Genomic DNA, 15,365 nt, shown 5'->3' with positions numbered 1-15,365 from the left:
AAATAAAACATGGCAGAAGGGGCTACAGTTTAGTCAGCTGGCACTCCCTAAAGAGATGGGGCTTTATTATATACACACCAGTGCTATCAGTGAGACAGACTAATACTATGCATTTAATGAGATTAATCCAAGCCAAACCTATATACCCACAGCCACCTACCAACCCCCACTGCATAGCAGCTGGTCACTGAAGTAATATACAAATTATCTGCCTTGTGCTTCTGTATAATTAAATGGATATTTTCATTTAGTTTGATTGTCTTTTTTCTTCTGAGCAAGAAAATTACATGAGCTCTGGCAAAATACTTCCCTGCTAAATATGCCTAGATCAGCAATGCAGCCTTGTTTGCTTAACTGAATTTTGGACACTGTTATCCCTTCTGAACAATTAAGATATTGATTAGTGTTTCTAGCACATTCGCCTCTGACCTTACTAGCATTGAGTTTTTGGCATGTGAAGGATGTGTCATTTGCCAATACTGAATTGATAAGTCCCTGAATTTATTTTGCAATGCAGTCTATCTGGAGGTACTCTTGAAGATGATCTAAAAGTAGTAGATAATACAGAACAAAGCAGGGCATTTATGGATAGAACGGCCTGAGAGACAGCCCAAGTCATTTTGCTGCTTGAGGCAGATACAGTAGAGTCTCGCTTATCCAACATAAATGGGCCGGCAGAACGTTGGTTAAGCGAATATGTTGGATAATAAGGAGCGATTAAGGAAAAGCCTATTAAACATCAAATTAGGTTATGATTTTACAAATTAAGCACCAAACCATCATGCTATACAACAAATTTGACAGAAAAAGTAGTTCAATACGCAGTAATGGTATGTAGTAATTACTGCATTTACGAATTTAACACCAAAATATCACGATGTATTGAAAACATTGACTACAAAAATGTGTTGGATAATCCAGAATGTTGGATAAGCGAGTGTTGGATAAGTGAGACTCTACTGTATCAAAATTATGGTTGCCAGGTCAAGCCTGTCTCAGGCCCTGAGATTTCAGAACTAAAACTTGATACTTATGGCTTGGATCTCATCCCAGGAAAAAAGTGGGCTATGCAACCAATAAATAAAATGATCTTGCAAGGGTACTGTTGGAAATCCTTAGTGATGGCATGAAGCATGATGCATGAAGCATCACCATCAGTTGCACAGAGTATGCCATTCAAATCAAAAACATTAAGTCTACCAAATGAAGAATGTGTGTGTGTTTGTGTGATATCCGACTTTAAATGTCCTTTAACCTTGCCCCAACCTCAGAGCCACAAGGGCTGTTGGGTTGCAATTCCCATTATCTCCAGCTTGCGTGTTGGATAATGAAAAATGATGAGAGCTGCCATTCAATAACATCTGGGGATTCTAACTAGGTAAATATTAAAGAGCATCAACCACTATGTAAAACATTATAGTTCATAGATTCTCCATCGATGGATCCAATGGCCCTTTGAAGGCAACCATAGGGCTGCTGTGGCCCTCAATGAAAATGAGTTTGATACCTCTGTCTTAAGGTTTCTCCCACCTTACGCCAAGAACTGGAGAATAATGGTCAGATTCTAAAATCTGGTAATCTTAGTCATAATTATTAGGCTTGATCGATCCACGAAAAATTTGATTCTAAACTCGTTGCAAAAGTAGAGGGGGGCAGCGTTTCGTTTTTGAAGGTATTTCCGAATTTTGCCCCCCAAAATTTTCGAAATTAACGAAAATTCGTTATCTTCAAAATTAATTTGTTAATGGCGGACGCGCATGCGCAGTCGCCCAAAAACAGCCCCAGAGGGGGGGGGGAGTTCGGGGGCTCTCCTGCTCTCATTTTTTCAGCTATACTGATCAAATTTGGTACAGTGGGAGAACACAATCCACCCTGTTTGTTTGCTAAATTGCAGAGCGTTTGCCCTTTCCTAAGATTTATTGCGCAATTTTATAGTTCATATAAAAAAACTTTACCAATTGCAAAAAATCTGTTCCTGCTTTTGAATTGTTATTTCCTGTTCATTCAATAGGGGTTCCATCACTGTGAAAGTCCTTCTTCTGTGTAGCATTGTTTCAGTGCCCGTAAATCTGTCAAAATTTTAGGGCATTGGGGGCCATTGGCCAAGAGACACATTTTGCTGCCTGCCACTATGCGCAATGACTTTCCCCAGGCATCCATATTGGAGGCCATTATACCCCAGTGGTCAAGCCCCTCCCCTTCCAAGAAATGTAAGATTTCTGCGACGTTGGTTTGATTTATTGCCTGATGGCAAAATGGGGGCTTTGATCCCACTCCCCTGGGGAGCCGTCCACCGTGGCCCGTCTCCCACCCCTGCCCCTTTCCCCAAAGCAGCAGGGCGTGGGCTAAAACTGCGGAAATAGACATGGGGGCATGGATCCCACACCCCTGACCCTTTTCCCTAAAGCAGTAGGGCGGGGGCTCAGCTGCTGAGATACACATGAGGGTTAGTATCCATTAAAAGCACTGGCAGGGGTAGTGGGAAAAATTGGAGCAAAAAGAAAGAAAAACTCAACGTTGTGATCCGAACCGCAATGTCCAAGATGGAGAAAAAAGAAGAAAGAAAAAATCCCCGTGGGGATCCGAACCCCAATGTCTATCTCTGCATCAAAGACCCCATCCTGCGCCGGCGACAGTTGGCCAGCATGCATCCCGTACAGAGAGAGAGAGAAAAAAAAACAGAGGACCCCGTCCCAAAGGAAGGATCTGTGCAAAATTGCCCAAAGGGGTGCGGAACGACAGCCGCGAGAGAAGAGAGATGCGGTGCAACGTGGGAAACACGACCACGTAGGCCGAGAGGCAGCAAAAACAAAAGAAAAGAAAAGAAAGAAAAAGCCACAGGTGGCAAGGCCCACACATTAAAATGGGCCGGCCACAGTTGGCCGGCACGCATCCCAGAGAGGAAAAAAGAGTGGCCGCCCCAAAGGAGGCATCTGTGCTAAATCGCCCAAAGGGGTGCGGAACGACAGCCGCGAGAAAAGAGAGATGCGGTGCAACGTGGGAAACACGAACACGTAGGCCGACAGGCAGCAAAAACAAAAGAAAAGAAAGAAAAAGCCACAGCCGGCAAGGCCCATACCTTAAAATACTAGGCCGGCCACAGTTGGCCGGCATGCATCCCAGAGAGGAAAAAAGAGTGGCCCGCCACAAAGGAAGGATCTTAGCATAATTGCCTAAAGATGTACAGAGGGACAGCTGCGAGAGAAGAAAGATGCGGTGCATCGTGGGAAACACGTTCACGTAGTCCGACAGGCAGCAAAAACAAAAGAAAAGAAAAAGCCACAGGCGGCAAGGCCCACACTTTAAAATACTAGGCCGGCCACAATTGGCCGGCACGCTTCCCAAAAAGGAAGAAAGAGTGGCCGCCCCAAAGGAGGCTTCTGTGCAAAATCGCACCAAGGGGTAAAGAACGACAGCCGCGAGAGAAGAGAGATGCGGTGCATCGTGAGAAACACGACCACGTAGGCCGACAGGCAGCAAAATCAAAAGAAAAGAAAAGAAAAGAAAAAGCCACAGGCGGCAAGGCCCACACGTTAAAATAGGCCGGCCACAGTTGGCCGGCACGCTTCCCAGAGAGGAAAAAAGAGTGGCCACCCCAAAGGAGGCTTCTGTGCAAAATCGCAACAAGGGGTAAAGAAAGACAGCCGCGAGAGAAGAGAGATGCGGTGCAACGTGGGAAACACGAACACGAAGGCCGACAGGCAGCAAAAACAAAAGAAAAAAAAAGAAAGAAAAAGCCACAGCCGAAAAGGCCCACACTTTAAAATACTAGGCCGGCCACAGTTGGCCGGCACGCTTCCCAGAGAGGAAAAAAGAGTGGCCGCCCCAAAGGAGGCTTCTGTGCAAAATCGCAACAAGGGGTAAAGAAAGACAGCCACGAGAGAAGAGAGATGCGGTGCAACGTGGGAAACACGACCACGTAGGCCGACAGGCAGCAAAAACAAAAGAAAAGAAAAGGAAGAAAAAGCCACAGCCTTCTTTTACAAGGGGATACCTGTACTTTCCAGTTCTACAAAGGAGTATGGGAGGTGCAATCCTTTGGCCAAAGTTGGCTTTTGATTCACAGACAGCGTCCCTGGCACGGACAAACAGCCCTGTTTGAGCAGGCAAGGGGCAAAACTGGGTCCCTTGTTTCCCAAAAAGGAGGTTAAGTTCTACAAAGGACAATGGGAGGTGCAATCCTTTGGCCAAAGTTGGTTTTTGATTCACAGAAAGCGACCCTGGCACGGACAAACAGCCCTGTTGGAGCAGGCAAGGGGCAAAACTGGGTCCCTTGTTTCCCAAAAAGGAGGTTTAGTTCTACAAAGGACAATGGGAGGTGCAATCCTTTGGCCAAAGTTGGCTTTTGATTCACAGAAAGCGACCCTGGCACGGACAAACAGCCCTGTTGGAGCAGGCAAGGGGCAAAACTGGGTCACTTGTTTCCCAAAAAGGAGGTGTATTTCTACAAAGGACAATGGGAGGTGCAATCCTTTGGCCAAAGTTGGCTTTTGATTCACAGAAAGCGACCCTGGCACGGACAAACAGCCCTGTTGGAGCAGGCAAGGGGCAAAACTGGGTCCCTTGTTTCCCAAAAAGGAGGTTTAGTTCTACAAAGGACAATGGGGGGGTGCAATCCTTTGGCCAAAGTTGGCTTTTGATTCACAGAAAGCGACCCTGGCACGGACAAACAGCCCTGTTGGAGCAGGCAAGGGGCAAAACTGGGTCCCTTGTTTCCCAAAAAGGAGGTTTAGTTCTACAAAGGACAATGGGAGGTGCAATCCTTTGGCCAAAGTTGGCTTTTGATTCACAGAAAGCGACCCTGGCACGGACAAACAGCCCTGTTTGAGCAGGCAAAGGGCAAAACTGGGTCCCTTGTTTCCCAAAAAGGAGGTGTATTTCTACAAAGGACAATGAGAGGTGCAATCCTTTGGCCAAAGTTGGCTTTTGATTCACAGAAAGCGACCCTGGCACGGACAAACAGCCCTGTTGGAGCAGGCAAGGGGCAAAACTGGGTCCCTTGTTTCCCAAAAAGGAGGTTTAGTTCTACAAAGGACAATGGGAGGTGCAATCCTTTGGCCAAACTTGGCTTTTTATTCACAGAAAGCGTCCCTGGCACGGACAAACAGCCCTGCATGAGGCATGAGGCAAGGGCCAATTCAGGCTCCCTTGTTTCCAAAAACCCTTTAGCGTTTAAAAAAGAAGGAAGAAAGCCCACCGCAACAGAAAAAATGGTGCAGCAGAAAAATTGCTGGCCGGGTGGGAAAATGGAAAACGCCAATCTCGGGAGGAAAAAAACACCCACAGGCCCTTTGCAAAAAATTAAAAAAGCAACACCCAACAGTTTCCAACCCACACCTCCCAAACTCACCCACCCAACCTTTTCTCCAGGTCTTCTGTAGCCTAGCTCTAGCTCAGACACAGCCAAGGAGGCTGTGACGCAGCAATCTTGCCTGACTGCCTGCCTGCCCCTAGAATCTCCCTTCCACCCTCTCCAGATTCCCGGTGCAAATGAGCCACGAGGCTCCGTGCTCGCTCTTTTCATTCAGGACGTCCTACCAGCCCCTCCCCCTGGTTAAACGTCCTCTCTGATTGGCCACAAGGTGCAAACAACACGCTAGGTTGCCCCAGTGAACTTAAACAAGTTTGGGTGATTTGCAAAAGCTTTTTTTAAAAACGAAAAAAACGACGACATAACTTAAAACGGCCAGCCGCGGTTCGAAACCGCAATATCCAGACGTGTGGACAACCAATGCCGTATATTGCTTCAAAACAAACGAAAATAACGAATTAATAACGGTTAACGGGGAAAACGAATTATTTGAGCAAGCCTAATAATTATTCCACCATTCATATACTGAAGCAAACTGTATTGACAGTTTTCTCTTACTTTAAGGAGTCTTCCACCACACCCGAGGGTGGTACAGTCATTTAGGGTTTGTAGAACAAGCTGTGTAACACTCTTAGCTATATTCTTCAAGAGATGAGAGTATCCTGACCCTTCAGAGAGAAACAGCTGGGAGATTGTTTATGCTACCTTTAGTTTCTGCTATCCGGGGCTTCTGCCTCCCTCTGCATAACAGTAAAGCCACTATGGCTGGTTAACATTATTTTGGCAATTTGGATTGGTTGGTTGTTAATCTTCTTAAAAGCATTAGTTATGGCAAGCCCTAAACAACATCAGCCCAGCATAAGTGGAGGGATATCTCTTCTATACAGTGCTCTCTATTCAAAAATACTCTTCTTTGGGATCCGTCTTTGCAGTGAAATCTTATATGGATCAGAGCAGAGCATTACTTGCAGTTTGGTCATCTTTTTGCCACCAGCTTCTCAAGAAGGCCTAACAGTCCCCACCTCTTGTGTTCAGGAAAACAGTGAAATTCCCTTTATCTCCATGTGCTGTTCAAAGATGCTTTTAATGTGTGTTTTTATTTCCTATTTAATCTATGTGTTTCAGTTTTTTTATTGTTTTTAATGAGCAACCAGCTTTTCTGTGCTTAAAACATGTTATACATTGACAGTCCGTGAAATTAATTAGGTACTACCCACGGGAAGAAACTGATACAGACTGCTCCGAATAAGATCAGATGGATGACTCAAGAACCCCACCATGTCAGTACCCAGGATAAAGAGATAAGCACGCCTTAAGGAAGAGATGTTCAGAATTACATTGGTACTGATGAGATTTGCAGACTAGGAATGTGTTTGAAATGTCCATAAGCGAGTTCATACATGTCACATTAGGATACATTAGAAAAATACCATTAATAATGCAATCTAACATATTTATCTAAACATTAAATGTCACTGGGTTGATCATCTTATAATTAAAAGTCCAAGACAGTTGGTGTTCTTACATTACCTGTCTGAAAAACTCTTCTAGTAATGACATGGTCCAGCGATGATGTAGATCCCATGCCTTGGCAGGATGACTGATGTCAGCTGTATGCAACATCAGTGATAAGGCTTTTGGTTTGTCGATTCTGTAACCCAAAACACTTTGTTTGTAGCATTAGATGAATAATAAACTACTAAGTAAGGAAAGGAGACTGTTTCTACAGGATACTTATAGAGTGCGTGCGTAAAGATGTCATGATCATTGTGTTTTATTCATGATTGCTATGTTTAGGTTGACTGTTTAAGGTTATATATTTCAGCTATTCTTATACAGAAGTTGGGAGCCTCTAAGGCATGGCCAGGAAAAGGGGCGTGGCTTCACCTTGCTGGTGGAAGCCTTAGAATTCAAATTTAGCAGTTAGAATTGGGCAGTTGGAGTTTGACGGTTGACCAGAGCAGTTGGTTCTGTTCAGTGGGAAAGGAGTGAGATTGAGAGAAGGGATTGTGGGAGGAAGTTGAACAGCTAGAGAGTTTTAGCGGAGAAGGGCTAAAATTAAAGTTGCTGAGCCTTTAGTAGGGATAACTAAAGAGCTGAGGCTACATCCCTAAGTCAAGGAGGACTAGGGTTAACCAGTTAAACTCCCCAGTCCAAGTTTGATCGGGTACAGGTCAACTAAGTTCAAGAAGGACAGTATTCCTAACTGAAAGAAACAAGTCGTATAAAGCTGATACCATACTAAGCTCAGAGAAACTATTGAGAAATCTTGCAACACTTACTGTGCAGAAGTAACATCGTTCAACTCAAGATATAACATTCTTGCGACCATCAAGCTTTGTGCTATAAATAAACAAGTTACTGTTCCTTCAATTGTTGCTTATTATTTGAGCAAAGCATCTTTCAAAGGTGGTGGCAGCGACAACATTGAAAAGTGGGATACATAGAGGTAGAAGCTGAATCCTTCGCAATTTGGTGGCAGCGGTGGGATCCAAAAAGATTCCATCCCTGTCATCATACTTCTTTACAGCGTGTTAATCATATTTACCACTATTTGGAATCATACAAAAGATGCCTTTCAAAGTATTATGGTACTCATATATAATCATTTGGGAAGCTACACTGTGATCCTAGCAAATATCTTGCTTTTCTGAGCTAGAGGTCCTAGAAATTCCAGGCCAGTATGGCCACTGACAATGCTGAATAAGAGATTCTAGGAGTTGTAGCTCAAAACTGTAATTCTTCCAAGACACAGAGGGGATAGAAGAGCAGCCTGAAGTTTGAGGATGGTAAGAGTACTTTCAGAGTATGTTTCTGAGGCAGTAATATCTAGGAGTTGTCATCATCTGAGAACCAAGCTGCCCTTTCATAGTACAACATTATAGCACTATCATTCTACTTTAACTGCCATGGCTGCACCCTATGAAACTCTGGGGTTTGTTGTTTGGGAAAGCAAGGTATTAGAACTCTCTTAATGACCATTCTAAATATTGTATTTATTTGAGTATAATGTACTCTTTAATGTAATGCACACCTCAATTTTGCAAATACATATTACATAAATGAATTTGTCCATGAATGGAATGCACCCAACAGTTCAGGCATAAAACTCAGGGAGGCAGGCAACATGAATGAGGAAATTTGGGAGACCATGCCACTCCGTCAAGCTGAGGCTGGAGAACTTGGCAGACTTGCAAAATTCCAATTGGTCTCATTCACAAGGCCTTCAAAATCTAGGGGGAGTGAGCCCAGGGAGGGTAGATAAGAGAAACCCAATGGGTCACCCAGGAGGCATGATCCCCAGCTAAGAGGCAGGAAAAACTGGGTCACCAGCCAAGGTCTCCTCCTCCGTCTCCAGGCGCCAGGAGCCTTGGGGCTGCTGCCACCACCAGAAACAGCCTCTTCATATATGCATGCACGCACACATCCCTGTCCAGCCCTTGGGGTTCTGGCCTCCAGCCTTTTTATGCAGATGGGTTTATGTCTAACGCACCATCAATTCTAATGTGCGTTAGATTATGCACATAAACCCATCTGCTTAAATGTAATGTAGTCAAAAAAGGTGAGCATTAAACTTGAGTAAATATGGCATCTTTCACATGATTCAATTGGCTGTACCATGACAGTTAAAGTGGAACAACAGCACTATAATTGTATAGTGTGGAAAGGATCCAAGTGAGGTGGAAATATGACTCCTGTCATTTTCTTTTTCAGGGGATTTCTAACAATAAAGCTATGGACATAAAATAGGTTAAATGAGTGGAAATAGCTGACATAAATGGGTTCATAAAACCCAAACAAGGCCAGCCACCCATTAGATTTTTGCCTATATTGTATTATGCATCAAGATTTGATACCCCCTCTGCTTTTTGCTAATATAAAAGGAGTACTTATTCCATACACGCACAAACATCCCATCCCCAGATAGATAAAATAATTGCGGATGCTGGGTCTCTTAAAGGGTTTATAGATGGCTGTCACTAGAGTCTGTGTCTTCACAAAGATGCCCTCCCAAATTACTGAGAGGAAGCAAGTACCTGAAGAATTCCTGGAAAGAAGCAAACATAAAAAGCCTTGCTCTAAATTCTAATCCAGAACAGAAAACAATATTTCACCAGTGGGAAGGACAATTCAGGATGCTTTCAGTGCCTCCTCTAATGCTTTTTAGTAACAACTGCAACTCATTGTGACAGTGGAAGTGATATGTTCTCTTTTTCAGCTCTCGCTCTAGTTGGGCTTTATTTCAATTACAAAAGCACAACAAATATGAGTTTCTTCAATTCCAGCTTCAAGCTTGTGTGTGAGAGAGTCTGTATATATATATTCAGGGACTGTGAAAAGAAATACACACAGACATCAAAGAAGGCTGGATTCCCCCAGAGAGATGTTTTTGAAGCTTGCTTAATGAAGTGGCAAAGTACCAGCTGTAACAGTGGCCTTCCCTCCACACAGTGTCACAATGTGACTCACCCTTCTGGTTGCTGCAGTGCATTCTTCATGGCTTTGATTTGTTGGAAGTGACAAGACATATCTGTAGCCAGCACCATCTCGATCACTAGAGTCCTGAATTCCCTTTTGGGTAGATACCCAGTCAAGAAGAAGCAAGGAGAGAGGAGGGAAAGCATGAGACACATTTTTGTTGTTATTTCTATGTCTAGAGATTATGTTTGACATTCTCACTCTACACTCCCGTGTGTGTCACTGAGTACTTCACATTATCTTAAGGGCAGGAGGAATATCTCTCGCAAATGCCAGACCTGGAATGAGCAAATTGTCAGACAATATAGTCTATGTGTTAAGAGTCTTTTTCCAAAACTGAGTTCAGGATATTCTTTTCTAAGAAATGCTAAATTCCTGAAGCAATGATCCCAATGCAAATATGATCCTGAAGATTGACAAAGCATGAGCAAAAGAAAAGAAAAGAAAAGAAAAGAGGACACTCCTTGATAAACCCAGGCAGAGCTCTAGCTCATTCTCCAATAATAAAAATAATAAAAAACTTTATTTCTATTCTGCCCTATCTCCCCAAAGGGACTCAGGGCAGTTCCCAACAAACAATGGCATACATTCAATGCCTTCATAAACAGATGGATATTGGCATAAAATCCCAACAATAATAAATCCCCACATAATAGCTAGAAAAGATCGAAGAAATGTTAATTCCAAGATGTGATATAGACAAGAAATATTGGTAACTCTGATCACTCTGTAGAGGCACAGGAAGATACATTTATATTAACATCCTTAAGCATGATTTATCATTATCTGTAAAAGTTTTCTATTACAGACACTTTTGATGGAAATCGCCCTGATGCCCCTTGGGGATATAGGGCAGATTACAAATTATTATTATTATTATTATTATTATTATTATTATTATTATTATTATTATTATTATTTCCCCTAAGTCACTGGATTGCTCAACTAACGTTGGATGCCTTTCCTTCTGTCCCATTTAGTAAAACAGGAAGGCCTGCTTCCTCATGGGAAGAAATATTAGAATTTGAGGAAATGAACCACATTGTTAAGCAGGGCATTCTTTGGGAAAGACAGGGAGGAAGAGAGGAAGATGAAAACCTTTTTGCAGTGTAGGTCAGAGAGACCTGGATAGAAAGCTTTTTCTTCTCTATTTTCAGTTTGGGATTTTTTACAATTTAATACTAAAAATATCACACACAAAAAATGAAATTCATGAAGATCTTTGAGATAGATGTGTTGGAATAAGTGGAATGTATAAGAACAGCATTTTACGTAGAATCACTTCTTGGTTAAATCTTTAATCCTACTCTCCCACTCCACAAATTCATTAGATGGGATAGTTCCACTAGACAGTATTATGTGATGGCTATAGCCTAGGAAAAAAAATTAGTTATGGACCATAATTATGGCTTATTTTGCTATAGATTGTGTAAGAACTCATGGGTTTCAACCAAACTGAGTGCCACTTTTATCTTCTGCAATAAGACTGCATCCCCTGCTTATTACCCATGAACAAAGACTCCTGCTGAGTACATCTGAGAGGAACACTTGAGAGTAATTTCATGGTCAGTAGTCATTCTTACCTCCAATCATCCTTTGAGAGGTTAGACAAAATGTTCATCTCCTCATCATCTTGCAAAAGGCGAAATGCTGCACAAAGGTGATGATTTTCTAGCACAGAACGATCATTATAAAGAATGGCTGTATCTGACCTAGAAAGCAAGAAGATTCAATATATATAAACAGAGCCTTGGGACTATTATCCCCAAGGAGTAAATACTTTTGCCTCATAGTTAAGCATATATACACACACATGATATCTCTGTATCAAGAGTGTGTATTTATTTCAGAACAAATGGAAGTTGGAGTGGAATAATCTCATTCCATTGCAGTTTTACCAACCATTCCAAAAGTATGTAAGTTATTCATTCCCACTTTTCAGGAGTGGGAATGTTTGAATGAAGTGCAACACTGTTGTTTCTGACAGCTATCACCTTTATTATTTTTTCAATCCACAATAGCTCAGATATTGTGACGTCTCAGGACATTTCATAAGGGAGGATACCAATGGGAATTGGCATTTTTGTAGAGACCACTACTTCCCCCAAGAATGTTGTAAAATCCACATAATGCCTGAGACATTCTAGATATATAATTTTTTTTTAACTTCCAGAAACAGGCAGAGATCTGTGTTCATCAGCAGTACAAGTGGCATCCGCATAAACAAGGTTAGCCATTAGTGCTGTGCATTTGTATGGAATTGCTGTTCATTTTGTTTAGTTTCATTCGTTTTGTTTCATTTTCATATTTGTTTCCATTTCCGAAAACAGGGCACCTATACAAATAGAATTTTCGCCTCGCTTAAGAAAAAATGAAATTTTTCATGCCATTGGCAGCAATGAGAAGGCTTCCAATGCTCCCCCCCCCACTTAGATTTAGGACTAGAGTGGTCAAAATCCCCACACATGGAGGGCATATTGACCCCTTTTAGCCCACCAACTTTTAAAACGTTTGGCCAGTGAGATGAACAGAGAAGGGAAACCTAACAAGTAAAGAGAAAAAATTGAAATAAAGCAAGAAGCCAGGCAAAACCCCAAACCCAAAACTCCAGTCCCCACCAGTGCCCTCACCAGCAAGGCAAACAGCTAGGCAAGGCACAAAAGGAAAAAGGCAAGCCAAGGCAAGCCAAGGCAAGTCAAGCGAAGACACAGCAACAGCAACCCAGCCAGCCCCGGCACCCAGCAGCAGCAGCAATGGCTGATTTAGGGCAGTCCCCCCGGTTATATACACTCACTGCCCTCACTGCCCAGCCCACTTCAGTGATTCCTTGGCCTCCAATTGGCCAAGGATCACCTCCTCCCCACCTCCTTCTCTGACGCATGAGGAAGTGATTGCAGGCATGAAGGCCACGTGGCCAGAAAATGAAAGCAAGCATGATGACCATGCAGCTGTCGTTTTCGTGTCGCCTCTTGTTTCGTACGAAACTACCATCATTCATTTCATGTAGACAAATGGTCGACACGAAACAAATGCACAAAGGAAATGAAGGAAACATAAATCATGCACATCCCTATTAGCCATGTAATTCTATCCATGTCTCTAGTGAAGTAAGCCCAACTTAACTCAATGGAGCCTACTCTGAGATAAGTGATTATATTGAAGAAAATACAGAAGAATAAGCAGCTTCATCACACCACAGCTTACAGGTGTAGCATCTTCAACAACACACTTACTTTCTATCTTCTTTTCTTGGCAAGAGAATGTGTGAATATAAGTTTTATATTTGTTTTGTGTAATGGGAAATTGTTCAGTTTTCATCAACAGAATCCACTTCAGTAAAAGCACTCACCATCTCATCAGACTAATCCAGTCTGCAGGTTGATTTACTGATGTGGAGGCTGTTAAAAGACAATTACACATGACAGGCAACTTTCCCACTGCATTAATATGTGACAAAAATAGTTTTCACTTCCATTCGGAAAGGGCTATATTTCAGTTTGTTCTGACAGAGACACTTTAATCCACCACTTGCCTCTTTCTCTCACACATACACATAATCTCTGTTTCCTCAGTTTTTCATCATTTTTTCCTCTTCACCTCTATCTAGAACTTAAAAGAGTTCTAGATTTGAGTGGGGATATTCATGGATTCACCCTTGTCGTCTTCTTCTTCTTCTTCTATTATTATTATTATTATTATTATTATTATTATTATTATTATTATTATTATCATCATCATCATCATCATCATCATCATCATTATCATGTTTATTTATATCCTGCTTTTTCTCTCCATAAGGAGACTCAAAGCGGCTAACATTAAAAGTATTACAATACAATTTAAATATACAAATATTAAAACAGTATAAAATGTCATTAGTATTAAAAACAATTCAGATTAAATCAATTAAACATATAAAACCCTTTCTCCCATCAGGGCCAAAGCAAAAAAAAAAATTGGGGAGGGGGGGAAACAAATCATGAAGAGTAGTTCCATAATGCAAAATAATTTAGAAATCAGGCTCCATCAATAAACTTCAGTGGACACTCATGGGGATTTGGTTTACCAGTTAAAATTCATGAGTAAACCAGATTTTTTTTAAAAACCTGAAAAATTTCAGCGGGGTTGAACCCCTAACCTCCCCCCCCCTTGGCCACAACCCTGTCTCCCATTGACTGGCACTTGTGTTCTACCTTTTCTTGGTTGCAGACTTATTTTTGCTTCTTGCATTGTTTTCAGCTCCATTTGGAGCTGGGTACCAGCTCTCTATTATTTAGTCTATTTCTGGAACACTTGCAGTGCTTAGTGGGGGATTGTAGAAACCTAACACTTTGACCTTACAGACCTTTCAGACATGAACTTGACATGACATGTTGAGAAGCTGTTGGGTTGCATGCAGAAAAATGGAATACAATAGGGGAGACACAGACTGATTGGCAAAATATACATAATTTTAGAGACATGGAAACTACGCTTTTCATGCTGTATTTGCTGTTTCCTGCTAACAAGAATTGCATATGTTTTTCCAGAATTATTGTGTCTATTGTATTTCATATTGTATTTCTTCTATTGTATAATTTACATGTTGGGCCCATTCACTCCCGGACTTATTGAAATACAAAACTTCTGTCTTCTCTGCATGATATCAATTAAACCATTAATTCTAGTGAATTGTATATAGTAGGTTCATTATGGATAAAAATCAACTTTCATCATACAGCTTACAGAAAGTGTATTCAATTGTATAAGCCATATTAAAACAGAGGCTGGAAGTTAAGAGGGGATAAGTGCTATACAAAGTTTCATTTGCGTCAAATCATGAGGCTGTTACTCAGCTCTTACTCACTGAAATATTCAAAGCCTTGCATTACAATACATAATTTTTTTATCCTCATTATTTGCTCCAAGGTTATTATCTTCATTGGGTTGGGCTTTTCCCTTATTCCTTTGCACTTGGAGACTAAAGTCTTGTTTAAAAATAAACAAATGATTCATAAAGTCAACATTATGCATTCTAAAGAGACTGTGAGCTTTGATTTGCAACATCATGCTATGCTAATGATTCAGCTGAACCATTTAGTCTTCTGTTTCTTCTTGAGTCAGAAATTGATTGAAATCTTTTTGTTTTTCCTAATTACTAAAGCAAAAAAAAGGTAAGAAGTTGATGTTAGGCTTGCCTTCCCTAGTCTAGTGCTCTACAAATATTTTTGACTACCAATAACAATATTCGTATTCATGGAACCTACTGGAAGTGACAAGTATTCAAAATGAAAGGGCCTTTTAAGTTTTTTTCATGTCAGGAGTGACTTGAGAAACTGCAAGTCACTTCTGGTGTGAGATAATTAGCTGTCTGCAAGGACGTTGACCAGGGGATGCCCGGATGTTGGATGTTTTACCATCCTTGTGGGAGGCTTCTCTCAAGTCCACAATAAGGATCCAGAGATAGACAACAAGGATCCAGAAATAAACTGGGTTTGGCACTGCCAGATGATCAGGACTCCTTTCTCACCTCTGCAGCAATTGGGGGACTGGCAGTCAAAACCATCCCGAGGCCAATCCAGAATTCAACACTCCA

At 41.7% G+C, this 15,365-nt stretch overlaps 1 protein-coding gene across 14 annotated transcripts in view; it reads right to left on the bottom strand.

The window, feature by feature from the left end:
- Positions 1-15,365, bottom strand: part of pde1c (phosphodiesterase 1C) — a 436,419-nt gene that overhangs the window by 51,837 nt on the left and 369,217 nt on the right. For all 14 annotated transcript variants that reach the window (XR_009999660.1, XR_009999661.1, XM_062957310.1 and 11 more), the window contains 3 exons: positions 11,374-11,502; positions 9,782-9,883; positions 6,842-6,962 (listed from right to left, as the gene is read on the bottom strand). Coding sequence is in view for 12 of the 14 variants with exons in the window: in XM_062957310.1 (XP_062813380.1) it covers positions 6,842-6,962; positions 9,782-9,883; positions 11,374-11,502 (352 nt within the window). In the remaining 2 variants the exon portion in view is untranslated. The remainder of the gene's footprint in view (positions 1-6,841; positions 6,963-9,781; positions 9,884-11,373; positions 11,503-15,365) is intronic.

This window comes from Anolis carolinensis, chromosome 6 (genome assembly GCF_035594765.1).
Source record: "Anolis carolinensis isolate JA03-04 chromosome 6, rAnoCar3.1.pri, whole genome shotgun sequence".
Classification (NCBI taxonomy): Eukaryota; Metazoa; Chordata; class Lepidosauria; order Squamata; family Dactyloidae; genus Anolis; species Anolis carolinensis.
This window is presented reverse-complemented; position numbering and strand designations above follow the sequence as displayed.